Source organism: Gallinula chloropus (assembly GCF_964237585.1).
Source record: "Gallinula chloropus genome assembly, chromosome: 18".
Lineage (NCBI taxonomy): Eukaryota > Metazoa > Chordata > Aves > Gruiformes > Rallidae > Gallinula > Gallinula chloropus.
In genome coordinates, this window is record NC_140103.1 from 6,622,948 (window position 1) to 6,646,787 (window position 23,840).

The window sequence follows — 23,840 nt, forward strand, 5'->3', positions numbered from 1 at the left end:
AAGGGAGAAAGGTGGCCACTTCCATGTGGACTGCATAGGCTAAAAGTTGGTGCATTTGAGGGGCAGCTTGGAGAGTCTTGAGTGTGGGATTCCCATCCCAAACCTCAGTCCCTGCATGAAGCTGGCTCTGTTCTGAAGAGCTGTCTGCAGTGCATGGTCCTCTCTGTTATTTCAGCAAGTCTGACCCAGAGCTGCTCTCCTCCACCAATTCAGAAGGACTTGTGTTCTCTACAGCTTCCAAAATGTGGTTTGCTCTTTTTAAAGGCTGCACACCATGATCTTTCCTTGCTTAAAGCCTCCCCCTTCCTCCCAGACCCTGCCTGCCCCACCCTGCACTTCTGTGGTCTCTCTTGTCCCAGTTCCCCTATGCTCTGGCAGCCATCCAGCAGGAACAAGGAGGGAGCTGAATCTGCCTTGTCTGGATGGAAATACTGGTGGCAGAGCTGTGGATGAGGATGAGGGAAGGAGCAGGGTGAGAAGTTGTGCAGTGGGGTCAGGGTGAAAACTAGGCTAGCTCCTCTGGAGCTGGAGGAGCCAGGGGCACAGCTTCTCCCTGCCCTGACTTGCAAGCCAGGACCCAGAGTCTGCAGAGTGAAGACATCTGGACCCCATTAGCAAAATACCAGTCTTTCCGCAGTGCTGGCTTGTTTTTCCTCTGCCTCTGAAGAAAGGAACTGAAACTTTAAATGTCTTAAAGGGGCCAGCATTACATGTTAGGAGGGAGAGATGTTTGTTGAAGCTCTGGAGGGGCCTTGAAGGAGTGTGCTGGTGAATAGGAGGGGAGGAAAGAGCAGGCCAGACGGGGGTGGAAAGTTGGCTCCCCATTCTGCCTTGCTGCCAAGAGCATGTGTGTGTGCTCCTGGGCCCTCTGTTTTTCTTCCTGTCTTCTTTCAATGAGTCAAAAACCAGCCCCATGGAGAGCGGCCCCACAGAAGGCTGGCCTCCCAAGACCCAGAGACCCTTCTGAGGTACCTGCACCTCTTAAACCCTGTGGGATTATGCCAGAAGCCAGTAGTGGGAGGGAGAGGTGGGGAGGAGCCTGTTCTGTCTTCTGGCAATATAGAGAGATTTCCTTGCTCAGGGAGGCCAAGGTGTCCCAAGGGCTGGAGCAGCAGCACAACACACTGTCATAACTGCTTGATGAGCACCATAGTGGACACAGCACAAGAACCTGATTCAAATAGTCCTTCCTGAATCCTCTATGAAATGCACAGTGCTCACTTCTCTGCAGGGCTTTCCCTCCTGCTGGAAAAGAGGATCTATGAGCTGGGCTAGAGCTGCTGGTGATGAGGACCTTGTAGGCAAGATGAAGTCAGTACTGTGCTCAGGGGCTCCTATTAGTAAAGCTTGTTGCCTGCTAGAGGAGATCTCTGCACTCTGCTCAGCAAGGGTGACTGTTTCTGCTGGAGTGTCTGCACAGCTGGGTGGATGGATATAGCTCCTGTTTCCTTTGGGAATTTGTATGAATGTACAATACAGATGGGACCTTCTGTCCTCACTCAGGTAAATCATGTACTAGAAATTTTGGGCTTGTTAGCACAGGTGGCTGCATGAGAAGGATATGGCCTTATTTGCTTGTGTGAAAGTATTTGTTGCATGTAGTGTCAGTGCATTTGAATCCTGTGTGTGTGCAGGAGGGCTGGGCACAGTTTTTAGGTAGTTCTAGGTGTGTGAGGGGGTTTCTTTAGCATGATGTTGACTCCTGCTGCAGCAGTTGTGCTTGAGTTCTTCCTCTATGCCTTCTTACTTGCTTGAAGTATAAAGGTGAACTGTCCTGGGGAAGGTGTGACCTTATTGACAGTCACTGGATAGCTGCTTATTCTGTACCTGTCAATGTCTTTTTCCCAATTCTAGTTTTAAAAATAAATACCTCAATCAATATTGAAATTGTTCCCTGTGCAGACATATGTAGTCCCCCTCTCTTTCCCCTCACCGCCCCCCCCAACAGTCCATGTCCTTGAGGCCCAGCTCAGCTGGTAGAAATGCTTTGGTTTTGCTCTGATGCCCATGAGTCATCAGAAACTTGCTGTGATGGGTCCAGCTGCAACCAGGTTTTTGCATTCAGCTGGTTTAAAGACCATAGGACCAGGTCTGCTCTGAGACTCTTCCTCTCCTGCTCTCACACTGCTCTCAGGAACATGTTCCTTCTCTTCACATCCTCTGTGGACCTGTTTTCATTTATTCATTCACTAATCTTTTTTGTGCAAGTGCATTACTTTCTCATGGATAATATCTTAATCAGTCCTTGTTTGTGCTTTCACTCACTGCTTCTCTTCTTTCTTTTGCAGACAAACCTCAAAGCAAACACAGAGCATCCAAACTTCCAACTTTCAATCCATTGTGGGTTTTTCTTTACATTAATGACCACCATTTTTTTTACACTGTGAAATCCCCCAGTACCTTTCTGTGCTTGATCCTGCCTTCAGGTAGCAAAACAAACAATGCAGTTAGAACTCCACCAGGCCCTCTGCATTTTATAGCAAAGTTAAGCATGAGAAACACAAGCCACCCTACCCAAAGCTAGCTACCCCCCACGATGACTGCATGAAGCTGAAAGAAGTGAGGAAGGGGATGAGAGAGATGGAGAAGGAATAAGAGGGTTGTAGGCTGATGAAACAGGCAGAGAAGTGATCATCAAGCATGGCTCCTAAGAGTTACATCCTCCCAGGCTGAGGAGTGAGTGAATTTTGCATGCAGCTGTCCCTGCAGCCCACCCTTTCCAAGCATGTCCCTGTGCCATGCAGGTGTTGCTGTCCCCGTGCAGCACCGGCAGTGTGGTGTATCCCAGCACAGCCTAACCAATGTGCAGACTACTGTACAATCTCGTAGTCCTGAACAGGTAGTCTGAACACTGGGCAGACGGAGTGGAGCCTCTGTGATCTGCTTCCCGGCTATCAGCAGCTCATTAGTCCTTTCCCCCTCCCTGCTTTTGGGATGGGGGTTTTGAGGGCAGAGATGGGGTGAAAGAAAGTCCAAGTCCTGATTGAAGAAACATCCTCATCTGGCAGCTGGGAAGAAGAAATGTTACTCTCTGCACGTTCCTGATATGGAGTGAGCTTCCAGGCTCCTTCCTCTTCCAGTGCTGGTGTCAGGCTGGTACCTGGTTGCCACCTGGGGTGGTCTGCTGCACCTATGTAGAAAGAGGGGGGGGGGGATAAAAAGAATTAATTACTGCTGTTTGGGAAGGAAATGTGAAGCTTTGGCTGTCACCCAGCTGTGCAGAACTTGTGGCTTCATTCAACTCCTTTTCTTCCTCATGGAGCTGTGTGGAGGATTCCCAGGCCCCATGCGCCCTCATCTTCTGCCCAGTTGTGTCTCTCTGCCTGGGGTCCGGAGCAAAGCTCAAACAGGAGCTTTTGCTTCCAAGTCCTCAAAAGGGTCCTTTGACCTGCCTTGGCCAGTTGCCTTTGCAGCTCACCTCTGGCTGCTGCAGGAGCAATCCACATCCCCTCTTTTTCTCCCCCCACTACGTCTGGCATTGCTGAGCTTCCCTCCCTCTTCTGGTTTTTGCTCCCTCCCTTCTTGCTTCTCTTCTGTCCTTCTGCCTCAATTGACGTGGCAGTGGAAAGCTAACTAGACTCGAGGGAGGAGCTTGCTGGCTGCTGGGAAGGCTGGAGGTTGGCAGGAAGTGAGCCAGCTGACGGATGGGGTTGCGTGGGGGAAAGGGAAGGTTCCCTACCCTGCTTGGAAACTTGAGGAATGCTGTCGCTTTCTGTGGTGCTTGGCTCCCATGTAATGATTCCAGATGTTAGCCCTAGCCTGTGCGGTTTGCTCCCTCTCTTCCTGGTGCTGCAGGGATAAAGAGGGCTTTGTGTATGCTGCACGTCTCCCTTCCAGCATCCCCTTCTCTCATGTGCATGCTGGTGGACAGTTGAGATTTGTGGCCAAAAATATGAACACCCAGGAGTCCCACTTTGTCTCTAACCATACACCAGGGAAGGGTAACCATCTCTCTCCTTTTCCCAGAGGCTTGTCACTCTGTGTGTTCCACTTTACTTCATCAAAGCAAGCCTGACACTTGGGGATTGGACAGGTAGGATCCATCCCTGCCCCTGCACAGGGTCAGGTGTAGAAGAAACATGTGCTTGTCCTTTGCAAAGGCTGGTGAGCATTGCTGTGACCTCAGCGAGGTCATGATGGTGGATTTTTGGGCACTGTACCCTTTCTTAAGATACTCAGTTTCTGCCTGTGCTTTCTCATAACCCCCCTGATGGCTTCCTAGGGTTGTGCTTTGCTGCATGTTGAAATCTGCACATTATTTCATTCTCTATTGTTTTTCAAATAAAAACCTTCACTTTTGTTCAGGTGAGTTGATTACCACTGCTGAGCTTACTGAGCCAACAGTAATAGTTGTGATTAATCACATGAGCCCAGGCCTGGTGTCTACAGAGCTTTTCAACTAAATCAGCTTAAAATCTTAGGATGTGTTGTTTAAGTTAAACCAGCGCAGCTTTCTGATGTAAACAAGCCACTACAGCTGCATTGCAGCTTGGAGCAGTGATCAGTGTCCAGTAAGTTTTTCTCTGAGGATAAAAGTTCAGTGATGTAGGTGGGCTGAGTTTTGGAAAGATGCTCTTGAGATGTGTGTATGTTGTGGGGTGATTAGGGCTTCCTGCAAGAATCACAGCTCTAATTCTGCTCCTTGTCTTTGCAAAGGAAATTCCCCATCAGAATAGCTGAAAGTGATAATGTTTTGTTTGGGGTAGGGGGGAGATTCAACCTGAAATGCTCAAATTTCTTATAAATAAGGAGACTTCATCATCCTCTTGTGTGCATGTATTTATTCCTTATTATCCATGCTTATGTTTTCTCTGAGTAGCTTTATCACAGGAGTTCCCCAAACATTGTGTGTGTTTAACACAAATGGTTTGACTGAAGCTGCAGTTATCTCTTGGGCAGACTTGTTTACACATAGTGCTTTGTCTTACAAGGAGGGAAGGAGATTAAGAGGTTTAAGCAAGATGAATTTCTCCTCATTTCACATGGCCACCAATTAAAACAATGGCAGTGCTCTTTCTCCCATATCCACAGACCCCTGTCTCTGCAAAAGGTGTTTGTCATAACGGCTACAGGGAAACCTTTAATTAGTTTATTTGTGCACCAAATGCAAACTGAGACCTAATAATTATGCCAATTACTTTCTTGTACTGCAAGTGCCAATTCCCAACCTTAGGGGAGCCCACACATGCATCTGTCAGTCTTGTTTCACATGTATCCAAAAGTAGGAAAATTCAACTTGCTGCTGAGACAGTCCAGTTGAGTGGAGGAAATGCTTTGAGTCAGGCTGGCTGGCTGCCTGGTGAATTTCAGGAGCTACTTGTAGGTTATTACCTGCAGGATAGCAATGAGTAATTCAGATGATAGTGCAAACCATTGCTGTCTGCTGCCAAACCCCATCTCCAGAATTTAGCCACAGTAAGGAGGTATGTAGCCACAGTAAGGATGTAGCAACATCAGGCTGCAACTGCAGCATCCCTTTTTTTTTTCCTCCAGCTATTGTGCTTCACACCCCACAATTGGCATGGGCTAATGGATCCTGCTCTCCTTCCTGGCCATATGTATTTTCTTTCTTTGGTAGATGCAAAGTACAGAGCCATATGGCTGTATCTGCGCTGCGCCGGGGGCGGGGAGTAATCCTCTGGCACTCATCCTGCCTGTGCAAGTAGCTTGCAGTGCTCTCTGCAGTTCCCTGTGCAAGCAGTGTGACTCAGTTGGGAGCACCAGCCCTGGGTAGGGGTAGCTAGCCCCATGCCTACAACATTCCCTACACTGCTGAGCATCCATGTTTTATACAGCCAGCCTGAGTGCTACCACCACTACCTCTCCTTGGCCTCATGGCCCTACAGATTATCTCACAGCCAGCACACTCATTTTACATAACATACACTCTGCTGCTGAGAGTTTTGCCTGTTTTGGGTTTATTATAGATGGGGGGGCAGGGGAGGGAGATCTTATGAGCAGCATGAGCCTCTTGGGATCAGACTGAGAACTTTGAATGTAGTATTTCACAAACCACTTTCTCGTTTCAAAGTGTGCTGGCTCTTCCTCCTCTTTTCCCCTGCCCCAAGTCTGGAAAGCTAGAGAGAGAGAGAGAAAGCCCTTTTCCCCTCTTGGCCAGGATGCTGTTCAGCCATCACACATACTGCCAGATTGCTAACATATGGGCAGAGGGCTCAGCCAAAGTTTGGAGAGGCTCAGCCCTTGGCAGCTCATTCCACGCTTTCCTGTCCCTGCATTCAGGAAATGAAGTCAGAGTGTTGATATAAACCAGGCTGGGTTGAAATCTGAGAAGCTGGAAAGACTGAAGGGGGGGGGGGGGGGGGGATGTGGGGGGATGGAGAGAGGCAGGGGCTCGCTGCTGTGTGCTTTGCCCTGCTGCACATCCACACTGGGGGTTTCTTGCCTTGCACAGTGTCCTCTGTGTGACTGCTCCTGTTAGCTCTGTATCAGAGGGCTGATGTCTTATGCTGGCAGACAGATCCACGTGTCTTTCCTCCAGCATGTGGAAAATCCAGCTCGCAGAGATAGCGCTGTCTTGATCACGTGGCAGCATTCATGCAAGAGCTTGGAAGGGGTGAAAGTAGAAACTCTGGCAAAGAGCATGTGTTTCCATATCTGGGATATGGGATTCCCTTACCTTTTGACTTCTCTCCTGAAGAATGACCCCACTAATAGAATTCTATGGGAAGATGTGGCTCTAATGCAGAGTGGTTTTTCTCAGACAGAGTTCATGTCCATTCTTTTTTTCATTAGCCCAGAGATGATGTGGGATGGATGCAGGGAGTTCAGTTCAGTAAGACTGCAGTGGGGGTGGCTGGTCTGGCCTCTGGACACTCAGTTGGTGTACTTGCTCTCTAGGGAAGTTTAGTTTAACCTAAACCAGCATAGTAACCTGAAATAGTAACAAGCTGGAAGCTGTTTGTGGCTTATAGAACCTAAAGTGTGGCTGTGTGGGAGCAGTACCTAGCTGACAGATGTCCCATCTGGAAAAGGTTTTCCCCACCTCTAATCTATACTGGATGATAAAAAAATCCAGGGAAACTTGCTCAGAGGAGCTCTCCTAGTGTGGCATCTTTGAGAGAATGGGGAGTTTGGCAGCTACCCAAGTGATTGTTTTTCTAGATGCTAACTTCTAGGATGTTCTCTTGCATACATCTTGTAATGGACTGTTACAGTTTGATCTTTGGGGTGTGTCTGAACTCTAATATCAGGTATCCTTAGGCAGGTCAATTCAGCTGAAACTTAAGAGAATGTAACCATCTTCTCAGTGTTTGAGCTCAGCAGCTCTTGTCATCCTTATATGCTCCTCTGCCTTGCCCCTCTTCCAAGCAGCTCTTCATAATCTCTTCTCACTGACCATCTTTGTTTTTCATTCTTGTTTCCCCAGACAGCAATCATGTTTTGTTGTTTCCAGCCAAGAAAGCTCCACAAACACACAGGATGCTCACAAGGGGACAGTCACACATGCATGCTTGCACACCAGACTATGCTCTGCTTCTATTTCTGTCTCCAGAGCTGCATTCTGTGTTTTGGAGACCAGTGTGATGGCTCCCTCTCTTGTTTTGCTGAGGTATTATACCCAGCTGGAACAGGATGTGCCAAATGGGTCCCTTAAACCAAACACTCCTCTGATAATTAGCTGCAAATCCAGATTTGAGACTAAGCAGGAAAAATTACTCTTGATGTTTAGGGTCAAAAATGTTGATGCTTTTTTTTTGATTCCTTGTTCTGTGTTTAGCTGGAGATGTCTCAAAGAATCAGACTGGAGGGCTATGGGTGCAGTTACTCTGAAAAACCAGTCCCTTAAAGCTCTCTGAGTCTGGTCTCTGGTTTTAACACTCTCCAAGTGGTAAACTGCCTATATTGCTCAAGCTTCTAATCATTCAGAGCATGAGATTTTCATTAATGAGCAGACTTACTTTAATTTTGTTAACACAGGAGGCTTTCAGGTAACCTTACAGTAACCTGTATTGGAGCCAGACCTGCTCCTTGATGTTCTGATGCATACTTATTACTTAATTAATATTTTAAAAGGGCTCACAGTAACCAATAGTGTAGGACAGTGACAGGATGAAGTGAGAAGGCCAGCTATTCTGAAGAGGTGAATTTATGTGTATGTCATCCATAGCTTCTGTGTCAAACCAGCTTCTCAATCGATGCCTGTCTCTTGAACATGGGTATAGGCTTGGAGTGGTTACAAGTAAAGCACAGAGGTGGTGACAGTGGGGCTGTGAGGGCTGCTTGTCCTGTTTCTGACCAGTGCTTCCCCCACTAAAGCTGTCCTGGGAACAGAGTTATGAGGAGCCTTCCCTAGGCAGACCTGCTCTGGCTGTCAGGTGGTTGGTGAAGGTCTTGGTGCTGGTTGAGGACCTTGATATTGATCACAGCCTGGGAAACTGGGACAGTGTCATGCTGCTGCCTGGTCCTGGAGGAGTTAATGGGACAGGGTTGCTGGACAACATCACATAACAGTCAGGAAGGGCAAACTCTTGTTTCCAGAGGTCCCCTCTTCTCACAGATGAGAGGGACCAAAGGACCTGGGTTAAGAAGGCCTCTCTGGTGGTGTGGGTGCTGTACTGCTGACACTTCTCCATGCTGATGGAGTAGAGGCTTTATTGGAGCAGTGAATAACTTGTTAATGATTCCCTTTCCAGGAGAAGGAAAAGAAGTATATGTTACCAGTGGATAACCTGAAACTGCGAGATGTTGAGAAGGGGTTCATGTCCAGCAAGCACATCTTTGCTCTCTTCAACACTGAACAGAGGTATGCTCATGTCTTGGCACACCATCCTGTTGAAGCTAAGGATAGGATTTACATGATGATAGGTAGAAGTGAGTGCAGATGAGTGTGGTGGGACAGCTGCCTAGGGAAGGTGTGTCTCCTTTAAGGATAGCCATTTCTGGAGGTGATGGGGGCTACTCTTATGTCATCTGATTTCACATCTGTAAGACCAGAAAGAATGTACCATTTTCTTTGCCAGTGCACAGCTTGCTGTGGTACCTTAGCCTTCAGCTGTTTGGTGTGGTTACCTGGCTCTGGAGTATATATTTATAATCAACATTCTTAATGAGTGACTGTGGAAAGCCACAGGAGATAGGGGACCCAGGCTGGATAGAGAAGTCCAGCAGAATTGAAAAGGGTATCTCATTCAGGCCCTGTTGAAACACAGCTGATGTGAGGGCAATCAAACTTGCTCATTAAAAAGAACATGAATTTCCCTTCTTTAGGGTCATCATGAGGATAGTAGTGAAGGTCTGAGAGCTGCTGTCTTGACCAGGGATTCTTCTTTTGTTGACACATTTGTCAAATGTGGGTAAATCTCTGATGATTGGCTGTGGAGAAGAACAAAATGTTTGTCTCCCTCTCAGGAATGTTTACAAGGACTATAGGCAGCTGGAGCTGGCCTGTGAGACCCAGGAGGAGGTGGATAGCTGGAAGGCTTCCTTCCTTCGTGCAGGAGTCTACCCAGAGCGTGTTGGGGTAAGTTACAGCCTTATTAATGACATGAGAAGTAACACAGCATGTGTCTTAAGGGCAGCTGTTAAAAATGAGTCCATGAAGGTTCTGTCTCTTTCCTGATAGTTTTAGTGTGTCCTGGTGCTTCCTTTAAGGAAGCTTGGGATTAAAAAATCTGCAGCTTCAAAGGTGAGATCAACTAGGCAAGGACTGCCTTGATAAACCCTTTTATCTCTCTGTGGGCATTAAATTCCCCATGTAAGGAGGATGCTTAACTGTCTACTAAGTGGCATATCTCCACTGAGAAGGCACCATTCCTCTTCAGTAACACAGCCTTGCTAGAAGTTTCCTGGCTTATTGGCAGCTGTTCTATTCCTTCCCCCAACCGATCAGGAAGGGGAGTTCTTTGGAATTTTGCTTTTGCTTGGTAGACACTTCAGTGTGTTACTGTAGTGAGACCTCTTATCTCTTCCCTGAGCCTTGTCCCACAGCACTTGGTGTCAGCATTCTGCTCTGCTTTAAAAAGATGTTGGAGGGGAATTGTTGTATATGTCCTTGTTCAAAGCCTTCCTGTTCCCTTGCAAGAGGAAGCTGCTATAAATAGTTTTCCCGTTAGCAGAGTGATAATTGCTTATTGGTTTGTGTTGCTTCTGATAGTCTACTTGCATTCATCTTCCCTGTTTCATTTGAAGACTGTGGGGTTTTGCCTTAAAGCATTTCCTGAGAAACTGATATGGTATTTGAAAAAAAAAAAAAAAAAGAGCATTAGGGACTGGACCTGAACAGTGATGTGACCTCAAACTGGCTTGGAACTAGACTGGACTTCCTAAACGCATACTGGTAAGGGACACGTGCCACCTACTGGTGTGCAAATGGAGTGGTTTGACATAGGACTGCTGGTGGCTTGGTTAACTGCTCCAAACCCCTGGGCCGGGAATAACCACTGCAGGTAGGGAAACTGCCCTTTGTTCCTAACGATGTGATTTCTCTTGCACAGCATCTGACTGGGAGTTTCTGTTTAGCCAAACAACTTGCTTGTTCCTCCTCCAGCGTAACCTAGGTGTTTATGTATTCTTAGTGGGATCGGTCTTTTGCTTGTTTGGGAGTATTATGGGATCTTCTCCAAATTCTGAGACCAACTAAAAGTATTCTTTTATTTTTTTGTCCCTTTTTGTTTTAATTTTTTCCACGTATGCTCAAACTGGCCTGCCAGGACAAGGACAAAGTAAGTCTGACCCTCTCTGCCTGTGTTGCCCCCTGGGGCTCTCACCAGATAGTTCTCTTGTTTTTTTCCTTTTGTCACAGTTTCCTGAGAGGCATTTGGTTCTTCTCCCTCTTTGTACCTTCTGTTGGATCGCTGCTGTTTGCTTCTGTTCTTGGTTTGAGTTTTCCTTTTTTTTTCCTTTTTATTTCTCCTTTTTGTATGAATTCTGAATCTTGGTGCAAACTTTATTTTTTGAAGCTTTTTGACCCTCACTTTTTTTTAAGTTGCCCTGTTTGACATCCACTTCCTTTGCTTTGTTTCTCACTGAGACCTTACATGCCTTCATTATGTAAAATCTTCCCAGGAAAAGCTCAGATGAATAAAAGAATTTTCCCTTTCTCATATTTTATTCCCCAAAACAAAAGATAAGCAATTTCCTACACTGCTGCAAATCCTTCAGGCTGGGATGGTTTAAAAGAAAGATTTTTTTTTTTTTCTTTATAGAATCAAGGGGGTTTTTAATAACTGATAAAGACAGCACTCTCCCATGCTTTGCTACTCTGAAATGGATCGCAAATGGATGAGCCTTGGTGACTGCTTGCTCCAACAGCACAGACCAGGTTTTACCTTACAGAAAGCTAAGCAATGCACTTCAGGCAGACAGGAATCTGCTTCATGTGAATGAAGTGAGAATTATGACTTACAAAGCAGGATTTGCAGTTAAAGCAGTCAGGAAAGTTTTCTAGGTTATTCCATCTACTTATGATCTGACTGAGCAGTTTTCACCTCTCTGTTTCCTCATTTTTATAATGAGGATAAAGATGCAGAGTGTCAGAGAGCCTGTAAGGCTTGATTTATGGGGAGTGGTTCTCAGGTCCATACTGAAACTGAGCATGGAAAACCCAGCTCAGATGAAGCACCTTTCAGGAAGCTATAAACATTAGAAGTAAAACCACAGCTTTGATTATTTACTAGAGCTGTATTCTGCAGTGTTAGTCAGGAGTCCATAATAACCCTCTATTAAGAGGGCAGCTTTACTGTTAAAGCTCCTCAGATGTGAGCTGGAGAAGTCTGTACAAGCTGAGCTCTGTACTGGCCATCACAGCTTGAAATGTAAGTTTGAGTTCTGTTGCATGTACTTCCTGTGTGTTCCCTTTTTTCTTAGTGTGCTCATGAAAAGCTGGTTTTGTGTTACATTTGATGAGCCAATCTGTTTCTCCTTTTCTCTGCAGGCCAGTGAGGCAGAGGAGAATGGATCAGACAGTTTCATGCACTCCATGGACCCTCAGCTGGAGAGACAAGTGGAAACGATCAGGAACCTGGTGGATTCCTACATGGCAATTGTCAACAAAACCATCAGAGACCTCATGCCGAAGACAATCATGCACCTCATGATAAACAATGTACTTATCACAGGGTGCTCAGTGGAGGTGGGGGAAAATAGGGAGGGAGAGCATGAAGGAAAACTGAAGGCAGCTTAGGAAGAGGGATAGGTGGACAGCATGGAGTGCTCTAGATCAGACAGTGCAAACTGATTCCCTCTTTGTGCTCCTTTACAGACCAAGGACTTTATCCATTCGGAGCTGCTGGCAAACCTGTACTCCTGTGGTGACCAAAACACGCTGATGGAGGAATCTGCAGAGCAGGCCCAGCGGCGCGACGAGATGCTGCGCATGTACCACGCCCTGAAAGAGGCCCTCAACATCATTGGGGACATCAACACCAGCACCATCAGCACCCCCATGCCCCCACCGGTGGACGACTCTTGGCTGCAGGTGCAGAGCGTACCATCTGGACGCAGGTACCAGAGGCTCAGGGGGAGAGCCCCACAGACCTGCCTGATGCCTCTTCTTAGTGGCTAGCTGGGGCCTCCTACTGAGACAGGGAGTCCTCCTCTTCCCCTCTTCTCCCTGTGGATGAAGACTTCTGGGTATTTGTGTTGGGAGGTTCCCAGGCTTAAAGCTTCTCCACAGCTTTACAGAGGGTGTGGAGGCTTCTAAACCCTTAGGTTAGATGGGGCCTGAAGTAGCTTTGAAGGAACCCTGAAGCCTGGTGTGGCCCTTAAAGCTTTACATGCCTGTAAAGTGACATGAAACTAAAGAAGGATCATGGAAGGCAGCATGTGGGGACCTGGTGGTGACACAGAGGGATCCCAGGCCTGTTGTTGCAGTCGAATTTCTTTGCTTGTTTGCCAGGTCTCCTACGTCCAGCCCCACGCCTCAGAGGAGAGCTCCCGCTGTGCCGCCCGCCAGACCTGGGTCTCGAGGTCCAGCTCCTGGACCACCTCCTGCTGGTGGGTCCACGCTGGGTGGTGCCCCCCCTGTGCCCTCCAGGCCAGGTGCCTCTCCTGATCCCTTTGGGCCCCCACCTCAGGTTCCTTCTCGGCCTAATCGTGCTCCTCCTGGTGTTCCCAGGTAAGTCCTGAAATGCTGCTCCACACAGGTAGGATGTGTCTGATTTCTGGGTAACAGCCCTGACAGCACTCAGCCTGCCTGGGCTGTAGAAGGACAGTGGAGTGCATGGTGTGGGACATCTGAATTGGGCCCACGGACAGGGGCATTGTTACCCACTCAGCCTTCATTGTACAATGCCAAGACAGCTCTTGATTGCAGAGGGGCAGCCTCTTCTCTGCACAGACCTCTGTGCAAAGAATCATACCCATGCTGCTACTCAGGAGTAGGTGTGATCACCAGAAAAATCACAGGACTGGAGTGACGGTTCCCCTCTGCATAGGGCTCCCTAAAGTCTGAAGCTGCCCCTCTTCTGGCCCTAAGCTCTTCTAGGTGAGTTTAAGACCTTCATCTAAGCTGTTCAGGTGCTTTTTGGCTGGGAGAATATTGTGATATCACTAGAAATTTTTTTAGGTATTTTTTGTTGCTTCTGTAAACAACTTGAACATTTTCCAGTCTAGAGGGGTCACATCCCCCAGCTTTGCTTTCCAATTAGGACACTTAATTTCTTTCCTGTTCAGTCACTTCAAACACTTCAACAGAGTAATAAGGGATTATCCCCTGTGCAGCTAAGCATGTGTTCCTGACCAGGACTTAAGAAGCAGTCAGGAACCAGGAATGCTGTAATGTTGAATACTTGGCCTCCCAGTGAGGAAGAGAAGGTAATTGCAGAGTAAGAATTAACATAACCAGGACCCCCCAGTGACATGTGAGAGGAACACTTCCCTTGTGGAACATACCTCTTCTCCAGTGGGTGCTGGTGGCCCATGTCTGAAGTGTTGCCACTTTCTGTGGAAACACCCAGCCTGTCAATGGGTGGTGACAGCATGGCAGAGGCAGTTACATCTTCCTCCTCTGGTAGTGCCCCCACTTACACTTGGTGCTGGCTGTTTGGAGGGGGAAGTGTTCTCTGCCAGGCTGTACCCAGCCCAAAGATGGATGAGTCCAAAAAGATTACAGACCAGTTTCTGACTCTGGTGTGTGCAAATGGTTTTACTTTCTTGGTGCCTCTGCCCCAGCCCTCCCTATGCACCTTGATGCAGCTCCCACAGTGACTTGTCCACACGTGCCTCAGTGTCACCCCAGGGACTGCTGTCCTGCTGGTGGCACCTATGGATGTCAGCATGCTTCTACTGTGTATTTTGGTTCTTGCTTCTTGTGACCCTGCTTTTCCATATACTGTTACTTTGTGGTTTTGGTTTTAGTATACTTATGCTTCTTTCTGTCTCCATCTTTCTTCTTTCACTCAGTTTCATTTCTTCACTCATGAAAAATATTCTATATACCTGAATGTTGTGACAGGATTCCACAGAGGGACTGAAATGAATTGGCCTTTTTGGAATAAATCTCTCATACCTTATCTTAATGGCTTGTCTGCCTTTTGCATGAGGTAGCAGGGTTTAGGGGAAGGTAGGGAACAGCACTGGAGCAGAGGAAGAAAGTGTTTTGTACTTAATTGAGCAATCCCTTGCTTTAGGAGAGATGCTAGGTTGGATTGCATGCTACTGACTGCCCTGATCTGGAGTTGAGAATGTAATTCCAGAAGCTGTGAAGTGATGCTCATTCTCTGATCCCCTCTCTGATTCTTCCAGTTGTTCATAGACTCCTCCGGATCCTGACACCAGCTTGTCATTTGAGTTCACTGATGAATGGAGAATTTCCAATGACAAGGGACTCTTTCTCTTCCTCTCCTGTATATAGAATAAGAGTGTTCCCTGCTAGCACTTGGACTCGGGTCCTTCTGCCATGGGTGAACGAATGCCATCTCCATTGTTGCTTTTTTAATACCCATCTCTTCCCTGGCTAACTGGGCTACGCTGGTTGTGTGAGGAACAGAGCTCTTGTTGTGGCATGAGTGGGCTTTGCTGTCAGAGTTGGTGTTAGTAGGGAACTGGAAGTGCATGGTGGTGGCTGGGTGTACTTGGAGTGTGTGTATGTGTGTGTGTGCACACTGCCTGTGTAGAAGTTTGGTGGCTTGTGCCTCTGTTTTGTGTGAGCATCTGGTTCATGGATGATGTTCAAGATGGGTGGTGATCCACTTCTCTTTTGTTTTGCAAATATAACTTTATAGACACATGAACACCACATGGTCTGTTTTCTAGCACAGGAAGGTTTCCCTGCATATAATCACACTTAAGACAGGACTCAACATCCTGTTCCTGCACTTAGCACTTGATCAGTCTGCTATGGAAGTCTGTGTTACCAAATATGTGCCTGAAAGTTCAGGCAATGCAAGGTCCTGTCCATGTAATGGACTGCCTTTGGGCTGTATGCCTGCTGGAGCTGTGCAGGAAGATCTGGTTTGGGAAAGGAAAATGAAGGTATTCCTGCAGGTACTTAGTATTCTCAATTTAAAATAGTTTGATAAAATGTAGGTGAAAGAGCATAGGCAAGCTCAAAGGAGAAATAAGGTAGTTTAACTGAGGATGACTTAACCATTGGAAAAATCTATTGAAGGCATTATCAGGGTCTCTGTTCTTAGTACATCTGAGTAAAAAAGGCATAAGGGAGCTGCATCACTGTCAGCATGACCTCACACAGCTTTATTGCTTGTCATTATTCAGGTCAGAGTAGCTGACATCTTGATTTGTGCCTTCAAAGTACATCTTCACCTGCTGCTTCCCTTTGTGGGTAGTGCTCAGGACTGCAGTCTCTCCTGAGCTGTTTGAGTCCAATGTTGGTCAGAAGGTGGGAATCCTCAGTGAGAGATGAGTCAAGCCCCCTGTGCCCAGCTGTGGGTGCTGAGCCCCACCAGTCCTGCTGGGTAGCAGGAATGAACACCAGTCTGAGTGGACCTTTGGGCAATGCCCATAGGCTGTGGACACAGCCCTGTGCACAGCAGGGTTCTGGGTGTGTGCAAAGCTGAGGCTGTGATTGTGTGTGGAGTCCTGTGTGGCTGAGTGGAGCCCTGCCCAGCAGCACATACTCGTGCAGTGTTCTGGAGGGGGACATGTGAGTGTGTGTCTGCCAGTGTGTGTGTGTCTTCCACCCTCCTGACAGTCTGTGTGGCCTCTGCCTTGAACTGTCTGAACTGCCATGTTGATTTCATGTTGTCTTTCAGAATCACTATCAGTGACCCCTGAGGACTGGCAGCCACGGTACGTTTTGCACTCTCCCTGCGATGCATGAGTCACTGTGTCCCCATTCTCCATCCCTCTGCTCTGCAGCTCACCTCTGCTGCCTTGTTCTTAGTAATGGAGTCCCTTGTCTGATGAACCACCTCTGCCAGGATCCCAAAGGGAGGAGTCTTGAACAGAAAAACTGGCTGATCAGAGACAAAGCAGCTGCTTGAGCTGCAGGAGCTGGGAAATCCTCTGTACCTGACTTAAGGTTACTGGAGGCCCATTTCTCTGCTTCCAGACAGTGGAGGTGGGATGGGGGAATGAGCTTTGGCAGCAAGGTCTAAACTGTGTGTGTCTTTCATTTGGCTTATGACCCCACTGACTGGGAGGTGGGCTGAATGAACTCTGGTTTGTTGGCTCAGCTAGGATCAACAGAGGCTTGAGGAGCTCTTAGTTCAGACTCTACATATTCTGATGTCTGGCTGGAGAAGGGCTCCCATCCTGTGTCCCTAGTGCTCATGGAAGGCAGGAGTTTGGGTCATTATGAGGACTTCCATGTCTGAGTGAAGGGTAACTCTGACATTGAATGTTCCCTGGTCTATCCTTGTGTCCCATCATTGCAGTTAAGTGAGCTGAATTCCCTTTGCTTGGTCTCTGCTTGACCCTTTACCTTCCAGATTACTCTTCTGTTTCCCTTTAAACTGCCTTCTCTCCTCTGCCCTCTTCCCCTGTGAGAGGATGGGCTTAGTGATCCCCAAACACTCTGCCCTGAGCTCCTGCCTGTTTCCCTTTCCCATCTCTCCCTGCATTGTGCAGTGATGTGGCAGGGTTCTGGGGTGGGCTCATGTACTGTGTGTCCCAACAGTGCTGAGAGTGGGGCTGTGAAGAGGGAGACCTAAAACTCTCCTGAGCAGTGTTTTATTTCCCTGGGAACCTCCAGCCCTTACTGCAAAGGGGTGTAGAGAGGGAAGAACAGGGTGAGTGTGGATTTTTGGGCCCCTCCTGCCTTTCTCTGTGGTTGTTTTCTGAAGTGAAAGGTCTGGTAGAGCAGTGGAGCAGCGGCAGCTCCTGCAGATTCCCTCACTGCTGGCTGTGGCAGAGAACAGGAGTGGGGAATGTGTGCTGCCTTAATAGGAACAGCAGAAGTTCAAGCCCCTGTTCCAGGGTGGGAGGGGGGGGTCACAGCCCCCATCTCACAGCAGATGGGGGTCTGGTACCTCTGCATGTCAGTGCAGTGAGAGCTGAGAGGTGCCACCTCACATCAGACCGGGGTGTTGGAGCAGACAGGGGGTTCCTGCAGTGCTCTGCCTGCTGCAGACATCCCTGGCAGCCACAGAAACGTGCATCTTGGTGAACAACCTCAGGAAGGAGGCTTGCTCTTGTCTGTACCTTCTTCTGGGACTCGCTGTTCTGGGGCATTCTGTTCTGAATCTGGCATAAAGAGCACCAAGGAAATAAAAAATGAAAGAAACAAAGCACCAAAACCAAGCAGGTTAAAAAAAATAACCCCCCCAAACCCCTTCTGCAGCCCAAGGGAATCAAGGCAGAGTTTTAGTGTCCCAGGTCCTTAGCAGCAGAACTCTCTGTTCATCATTGGTCCTTAGATACAGAGCCTGGATGTGGCTTCAGAGTCTGACTTGGAGGGGTATGACAGTCACTGGTGGTCTCAGGCTCCTGCCAGGACTTGGGACTTAATTCCCACATCCTGGAGATGCTCACAGGCTTCCCTGTGAGCAGAACTTAGTTCCTTCTTGTTCTGACAGAGGAAAGTGACTTTTCAGTGGTATAAAAGGGCTTGGCTTATGATGTAATAATGAGACAGATTGAAGGAGCATTCTAAGGGTAAATGTTGCCTGTTTCAGAGACTTTTCTGTTCTTTATTGTGCTGGGAAACAGTTGCCAGCTTTTTGTACCCTTCCCAGGCAGATTCTGGGGGGGTCTCCAGAAAACCTGAGCAGAGACAAATCCTGTAACCTTAAAAGCTAACAGCCCCTACCCCTGAAATGCTCTGAGTGCAGAGAGGAGTGAGTGACTGCAAAAATCAGTCATAGTACATCAAAAAGAGCAGCCTGATTTACCTGAAAACATTGTGCTCCTTCCAGCCCTGTTTGTTTTGGTAGGGTCAAGTGGCCTCTCCTGCCAGAACACATTACATAGCCCAGTGACTTCAAGCACCCTTATCACACAAATCCACAGTGTCTGTCAGGACAACCTGTCCACAAACACCTGAAATGCAAAAAGCCCTTCAAGCTTTTCAGGAAAAAACATAGACCCTTTGAACACTCGTGACAGTGTGGCAGCATCTCAGTAAAGGATGAGCTGAAGTTCTGTAAGGCTTTAATTCAAGTGCTGTTACTGTTCTGCTGACAGTAGTGGCTGTTGAGCTGTTGGTGTGACTGCATTTACACCGTGAGCACCCTCAGGGGTGATGCACAGCTCCCCCATGCCATGAAGCCTGGCTTCACAGGTTCCCAGCTGTAACACCTCACTGCAAGTTTTGCTTCTGGGAGACAATATTATTTCAGCATCCTCCCAAGGTGGCTGTTAACTTCCACCTTAGCTCAACCCACCTTTATTTGCTGTACAGGAGCAGTAACTCGATTGGCAATCCAACAGTGGGGTGTCTCAGTCCCTACTGACCCTTTCAGTCAAGGAAATAACATTGGAAATGTTTTAGAGTCTGAAGCTTTTTTGATGTATCATCTCCCAAGGTGTGAGGAACAAGTGGTTATAATTGTTCTGAGAACTGAGCTTAATAGGAATGGAGCAGTAAGTTCTGCTGAGATCTAATAAACAGGGCTGAAGTTGCTCTCTTTCATTTGCTAAGATGAGGGAGCTTGCCCTGATTTATGGGAGTCTGGTTCCTCTGGTGCCAGCATGATTACAGACTTGCAGACAGTACAGAAGGAAGACTTCCCTCCCTGGCAGACTGGTGTAGGTACCTCCTCTGCCCCCTTCCCTTCCTCCCCTCCCTTCCCTCAGCCTCTCTTATGGGAAGGCCATCGTTTCCTGCAGTCAGTCAGTTCTCTCTCATCTGAATTCCATGTGTCAGTGTGGGATTGCTCCAGCATTCATTCCGTGACACCCTGTCCTGTATGATCAGTGTAAAACCTCTTGGGTTTGCTCTCTGCATTTCAGGTGGTTTGGACTGTAAGGCTACTCTGACTTAGACTGAACAGTTGAATTACAGTGGTGCACAGTCACTGATGCTGTTCAGGCTTTAAAGGGAAAGCAGGGGTTGGACTCACTGACTCACAGAACACTTGTATTTGTTAGACTTACTCAAGCCCGTAGACTGAGTCTGAATTGGTCTTTAATGAGTTGAGAGACAAGGCAGGAATGTTGTCTTGGTTTTTTTTCTGGGGCTAGAACTTTTAATCCATGCACAGGGCAAATACTTAAGCTGCTGCCCTCTTACCCAGCTAAAGCACCAGTAAAAGAGCTGAAAGAATGGAGTAGTAATGGCCAAAGTTCCTGTTAGTGAAGTAAGAAGCTGTGTTTGAGCACCAGAACTCAGTAGCTGAAGGCAGCAGGCTTGCCCCTAACATCAAAGATCAGCATCCTGTGTTGGAGTGGGGAATCTCAGGCTTGCAGCAGCCTCAGGGGCAGAAGGTGCTCCCCCAAACTAGGCAAGAACCTCCGACAGCAGCGCGTCTCAGAGGCCCCATCCATCCTGTGTGACTGTCATGTGCTTGATACAGGAGCTCGCTGTTGTCCATGCTTCTCAACTCTCATTCCAGAGCCAGTGCACTCGCTGGCAATAAATCTCTGCACCTCCAAATTCCAGAGGGAAAGTGAAGCTGGGTGTCCAGCAGGTTGCTGCCCTGGCGCTCTGTGCTGCGCAGCAAGGCCTGATACAAACCCCTGAGTCTCCTCTGTGGAGCTGCGGCTCCGGCAGTCTGTGCCTCAAGCTTTACTCTCTTGCTGGCTCGGGTGAGGTGGAGAAGCATGTGTGATTGTGACTGCGATTGCTGTGCTAACCACAGTGTGTGTTCTCTTGTTTTTGTTCTCTGCTTTTTCACAGCAGAAGGGGCCCTGCCTCACCTACTCGACCCACCATAATCCGACCGGCTGAACCGTCCCTCTTAGATTTATAACTCGAGGCTGCAGACAGCTGGCAGGGAACGCCGTGCTGGCGGCCTCCCCATCCCACCCTCCCTCCCACAGCCACAGTCACTCCTCTCATCCATCCCACAGCTCTGCCTCCCACCACCCCCTCCCCGGTGTGTCGTAAAGCACTAGCCTAGTGATCGAGCTCTTCGTCTTCACTTGTGCGTCCTGTACTGCTTTGTAAGCGTAGAGTAGCCTTCATTCAGTGGCATTGGATCCCTGAAGCACACGGGCTCCTTGGAGAGATCAGCCCCAGGGACGTCCTTAAGTCCAAGTGGTGGCTGTCCATCCAGTAATTCCATCTGCCTGGTCTAGCCTGGATAAGTGTCCTGCCTGCATCGGTTAGCTGTAGCACCTAGGGCTGATCTGTAGCTATTTCCTTTCCTTGTAGTTAAGAAGACAAAAGTGTGACTTAGAAGAAAAATACTGTTGAAACATGTGACACCGTTAGGAACAGATTCAGTGTCCTGTGTACTAGTTTGCCTTCCAAAGGTGCAAAAATCCATGTTGGGAACTGTGCAATCAACCTTATCTCGAAGTGAGGCAGGGAGATCAAGAACAGGGGGGGGAACTCGATGGCTCAGCAGAGTCCTGCTAGAGTGAAGCCTGAGATAGCGCACACACCTCAGCGTGCAGGGAGCACGCGGACCTGCTCACGCCCAGCTCCCCAAAAGAGCTTGGGGCATCCTGCTGGTGACACACTGGCTCCTGCCAGCAGTTGTCTTGCATCACCATTTATGGCTGGCTTTCCTGAACCCAGCAGGGAGAAGGGGAATAGATCTGCTGCTCCCCCTTTGCAAAATGGACAACCAAACGTTTTCAGGGAGTTTGCTGTGTGATGTTTTTGTTGAAAATCTTTCTGCTCTGGATAAGCACACCCACCTCTCAGTGGTTTTGGGTACTGTGGTGACTCCTTCCGTAGCCTTTTCTTCTTGCATGTGGATGGTACGTGTTTGGGGAAACTTGTAACCGTTGTTGATCACAACTCATCCTCTTAAGGTTTGGTTTTTACTTCCATGCTCCATGTATTAAAGAAAAAAAAAAAAAAGACTTGAGAATTAAAAACCTCCCAACCCTGTACATCTCAGATGTCATGTCTCTGCAGAGCGAAACGAGCCGCCTGTGTTCCATCAGGCCTGGTTTAGACTGACCTGATTTCAGTGTATTGCTCTTAATTTCTGTTGTGGATCCTCTATTGTTCTGATGCCAGTTCCTTTCTGTGTTTTAACTCTTGTTTTACTACTTCTCCCCCCTTTTCCCTTCCCCTTTTTTCCCTTTTCTTTTCTCCTTTGTTTTTCTTGTCTCTTAACCTCCAGCCGGCCGGGTAAGGCCAGTCCCTCCCGCCCGGAGAGCCCCAAACCACCATTTGACATGTAGGCCTGCTCCCTCTGAGACTCTTTGCCTGCCTCTTAGCTGTTCTGTCCTGGAATGGTCTGACTCGAATCTCACACATGGCTTGTTCTGTTTGTATTTTGTGAACACACATCAGATGTGATTGTAGTGAAACTGTTGGGTTTGGGTTTGTTTTCTTTCTTCCCAGCTGCTTAAAGGAGTTAAACAAGTATATTGTAGTAATGAGAAACATATCTTTACTATTATAAATATCTATAAATATATATATAAGATGAAAAATCTATATATGTCCAGGTGTTTAAAGCCATTTGTGCTTCCATGTGGAGTTTAGGAAACAATTAAGTAGGGAAAGAATATCTATATACATATATATATACACACATCCAAAAAAATTAACCAAATCCTGGTGTTGAGTGTTTGAGCCGATTGTTACAATTCTCTGCTGTGTGCAGTTGGGTTATTGTATTACCCCGGACTTGTGGGTGAACTGTCTCAGTGCTGGTAGTAGCTGTGATGCAGTTTGTGATCTACCTGTCACTCTTGTTTATTGGCTGAAATAAACTCTCATTTCTGTATAACGAAGGTCTCCAAGACTAGAATAAAAACATCTCTTTCTCTTGCTTTCTCTGGGTGATTTTCAAACTCTGCTTAATTATAACCTGATCTCTTCATCCTGTAGAGCTTAAAAAGCTGCCTGGGGTAGCAGGTGCTATCAGTAGTAGGGAAGGTGGAACAGATTCACATCACTAGTGGTGCCCAGGAGCTGTGGTGGAATGAAATGTGTTGTCAGAAGTGGAAGGTAACCCCTGTTCAGCGTAAAGGGAAGCGCAGGGAGGTGGGTCAGTCATGGACACAGCAGGTGGGAGCATCACACACAGATTTGCTTGGTTCTTTAAATGGTATTTTTGCCTCCTGGTTCTACCTCAGCTGTTGGTGGAACACAGCAAGTGCTGCTTGGGTTGTCATTTCTTCACCAGCGCTGCCTTTGGGCCCCCAGCTGAAGCACAGCTCAGGGCCAGCTCCCACTTGGAAGCTGCTTTTGGGCTGAAGGGGGATTTCAGCCCAGGATAAACTGGGTTTCCTTATCCCTGGGCTCTCTGTGCCAGAACAGCGTGTGCTACAGCTCTGGGCTCAGGGTTGGTGCTTCTCAGTGACAACCATGTTTCTCAGTCCCTGAACAGGCATTGCTTGTCAGCTGCTGTCTACAGGAGAACATCTGTGGAAGCCAAGTGAAACAAGGCCCTGGAGCCAGGCAGGTGTCTTACTAAAGGATCCTTTCTTCACTTTTCTCTGGCCAAATTTCAAGGTGATCTGTGCAGAACTACAGCTCCTCCAGGTCCATCTGAGTAAGTTTATTCAGAAAGCAAATTTGTAACAGGCTCAAGTCACCTCTTCAGCAGCCTGCAGCCCTCCTTCAGAGGCCTGGGCTCCTTCACAGGGCCCAGCAGAACACCCAGTAAATATTTACTCTGTTTATAATGCTGCTCTGTACTAAATCACAGCCCTGGCCCCAGATTTACAGACAGCCTGACACCCCTCACCACTGCCAAAGGCAGATCAGTCTCCCTTAAGGATGTACCCAAACTTGGGCCCCTGTCACTGGGGTGGTCTGATGGTGGCACAGGGCTGGCACCACTCCAATGCAGGGAGTTAAAACAGCTTTCCTCTTCCCCAGTGGGTTCACTGCAACGTCCTGCTTGTCCTGAGTGTGCTTTATTTCAGTTGGAAATGGAAACAAAGATGAACCATTTAAAAAACCACCCCATGCTTTGGTGTAAAGCTTGACCATGAGGCAAGGAACAGTCTTTATGTTGCAGACAAACCCCAACAGTGGGAATGTAGTGTCAGTCTCATATCTCTTACCTTGCTGGGTTAACAGGGGTGCAGAGAAGCCACTTCAGGCACAAGCCCATCTTTGTGTCTCTGGCTTTGTACAGCTGTGACTGGGGAGGTTTCCTCAAAGCTCTGTACCTGACACCAACCCTTCTCCAAACTGGTTCTTGCCTGAGAGCCAAGGGCAGGTGCAGGGTCTCGCCCCCCGGGTCCCTTTACCACCTGCAGCCCCCAGGTTTTGTTTGCTCTGCAGGGCTGCAGCTTCAGGGCAGAGCCAGGTTTTGCCTCTGTTGCTGGGGGGCATCCTAAGAGCTCAACCAGGGTCCCAGGCCCTTGGCTTCCCCCCCATCTACTGCACTCCTTACCAAAAG

General features: G+C 48.0%; 1 protein-coding gene across 9 annotated transcripts in view; it reads left to right on the forward strand.

Annotated features, from left to right (window-relative positions):
* Positions 1-22,211, forward strand: part of DNM1 (dynamin 1) — a gene marked incomplete at both ends in the record, with an annotated part of 66,876 nt that extends 44,665 nt beyond the window's left edge. For 2 of the 9 annotated variants that reach the window (XM_084272490.1, XM_084272491.1), the window contains 7 exons: positions 8,655-8,764; positions 9,370-9,481; positions 10,671-10,682; positions 11,894-12,064; positions 12,221-12,462; positions 12,857-13,075; positions 21,600-22,211. In XM_084272490.1, the coding sequence (XP_084128616.1) occupies positions 8,655-8,764; positions 9,370-9,481; positions 10,671-10,682; positions 11,894-12,064; positions 12,221-12,462; positions 12,857-13,075; positions 21,600-21,660 (927 nt within the window). Of the gene's footprint in view, positions 1-8,654; positions 8,765-9,369; positions 9,482-10,670; positions 10,683-11,893; positions 12,065-12,220; positions 12,463-12,856; positions 13,076-16,172; positions 16,195-20,197; positions 20,271-21,599 lie in introns of those variants that run through there. The other 7 variants (XM_084272492.1, XM_084272493.1, XM_084272487.1 and 4 more) reach the window with 5 other exon arrangements.
* Between the last annotated feature and the right edge of the window lie 1,629 nt (positions 22,212-23,840).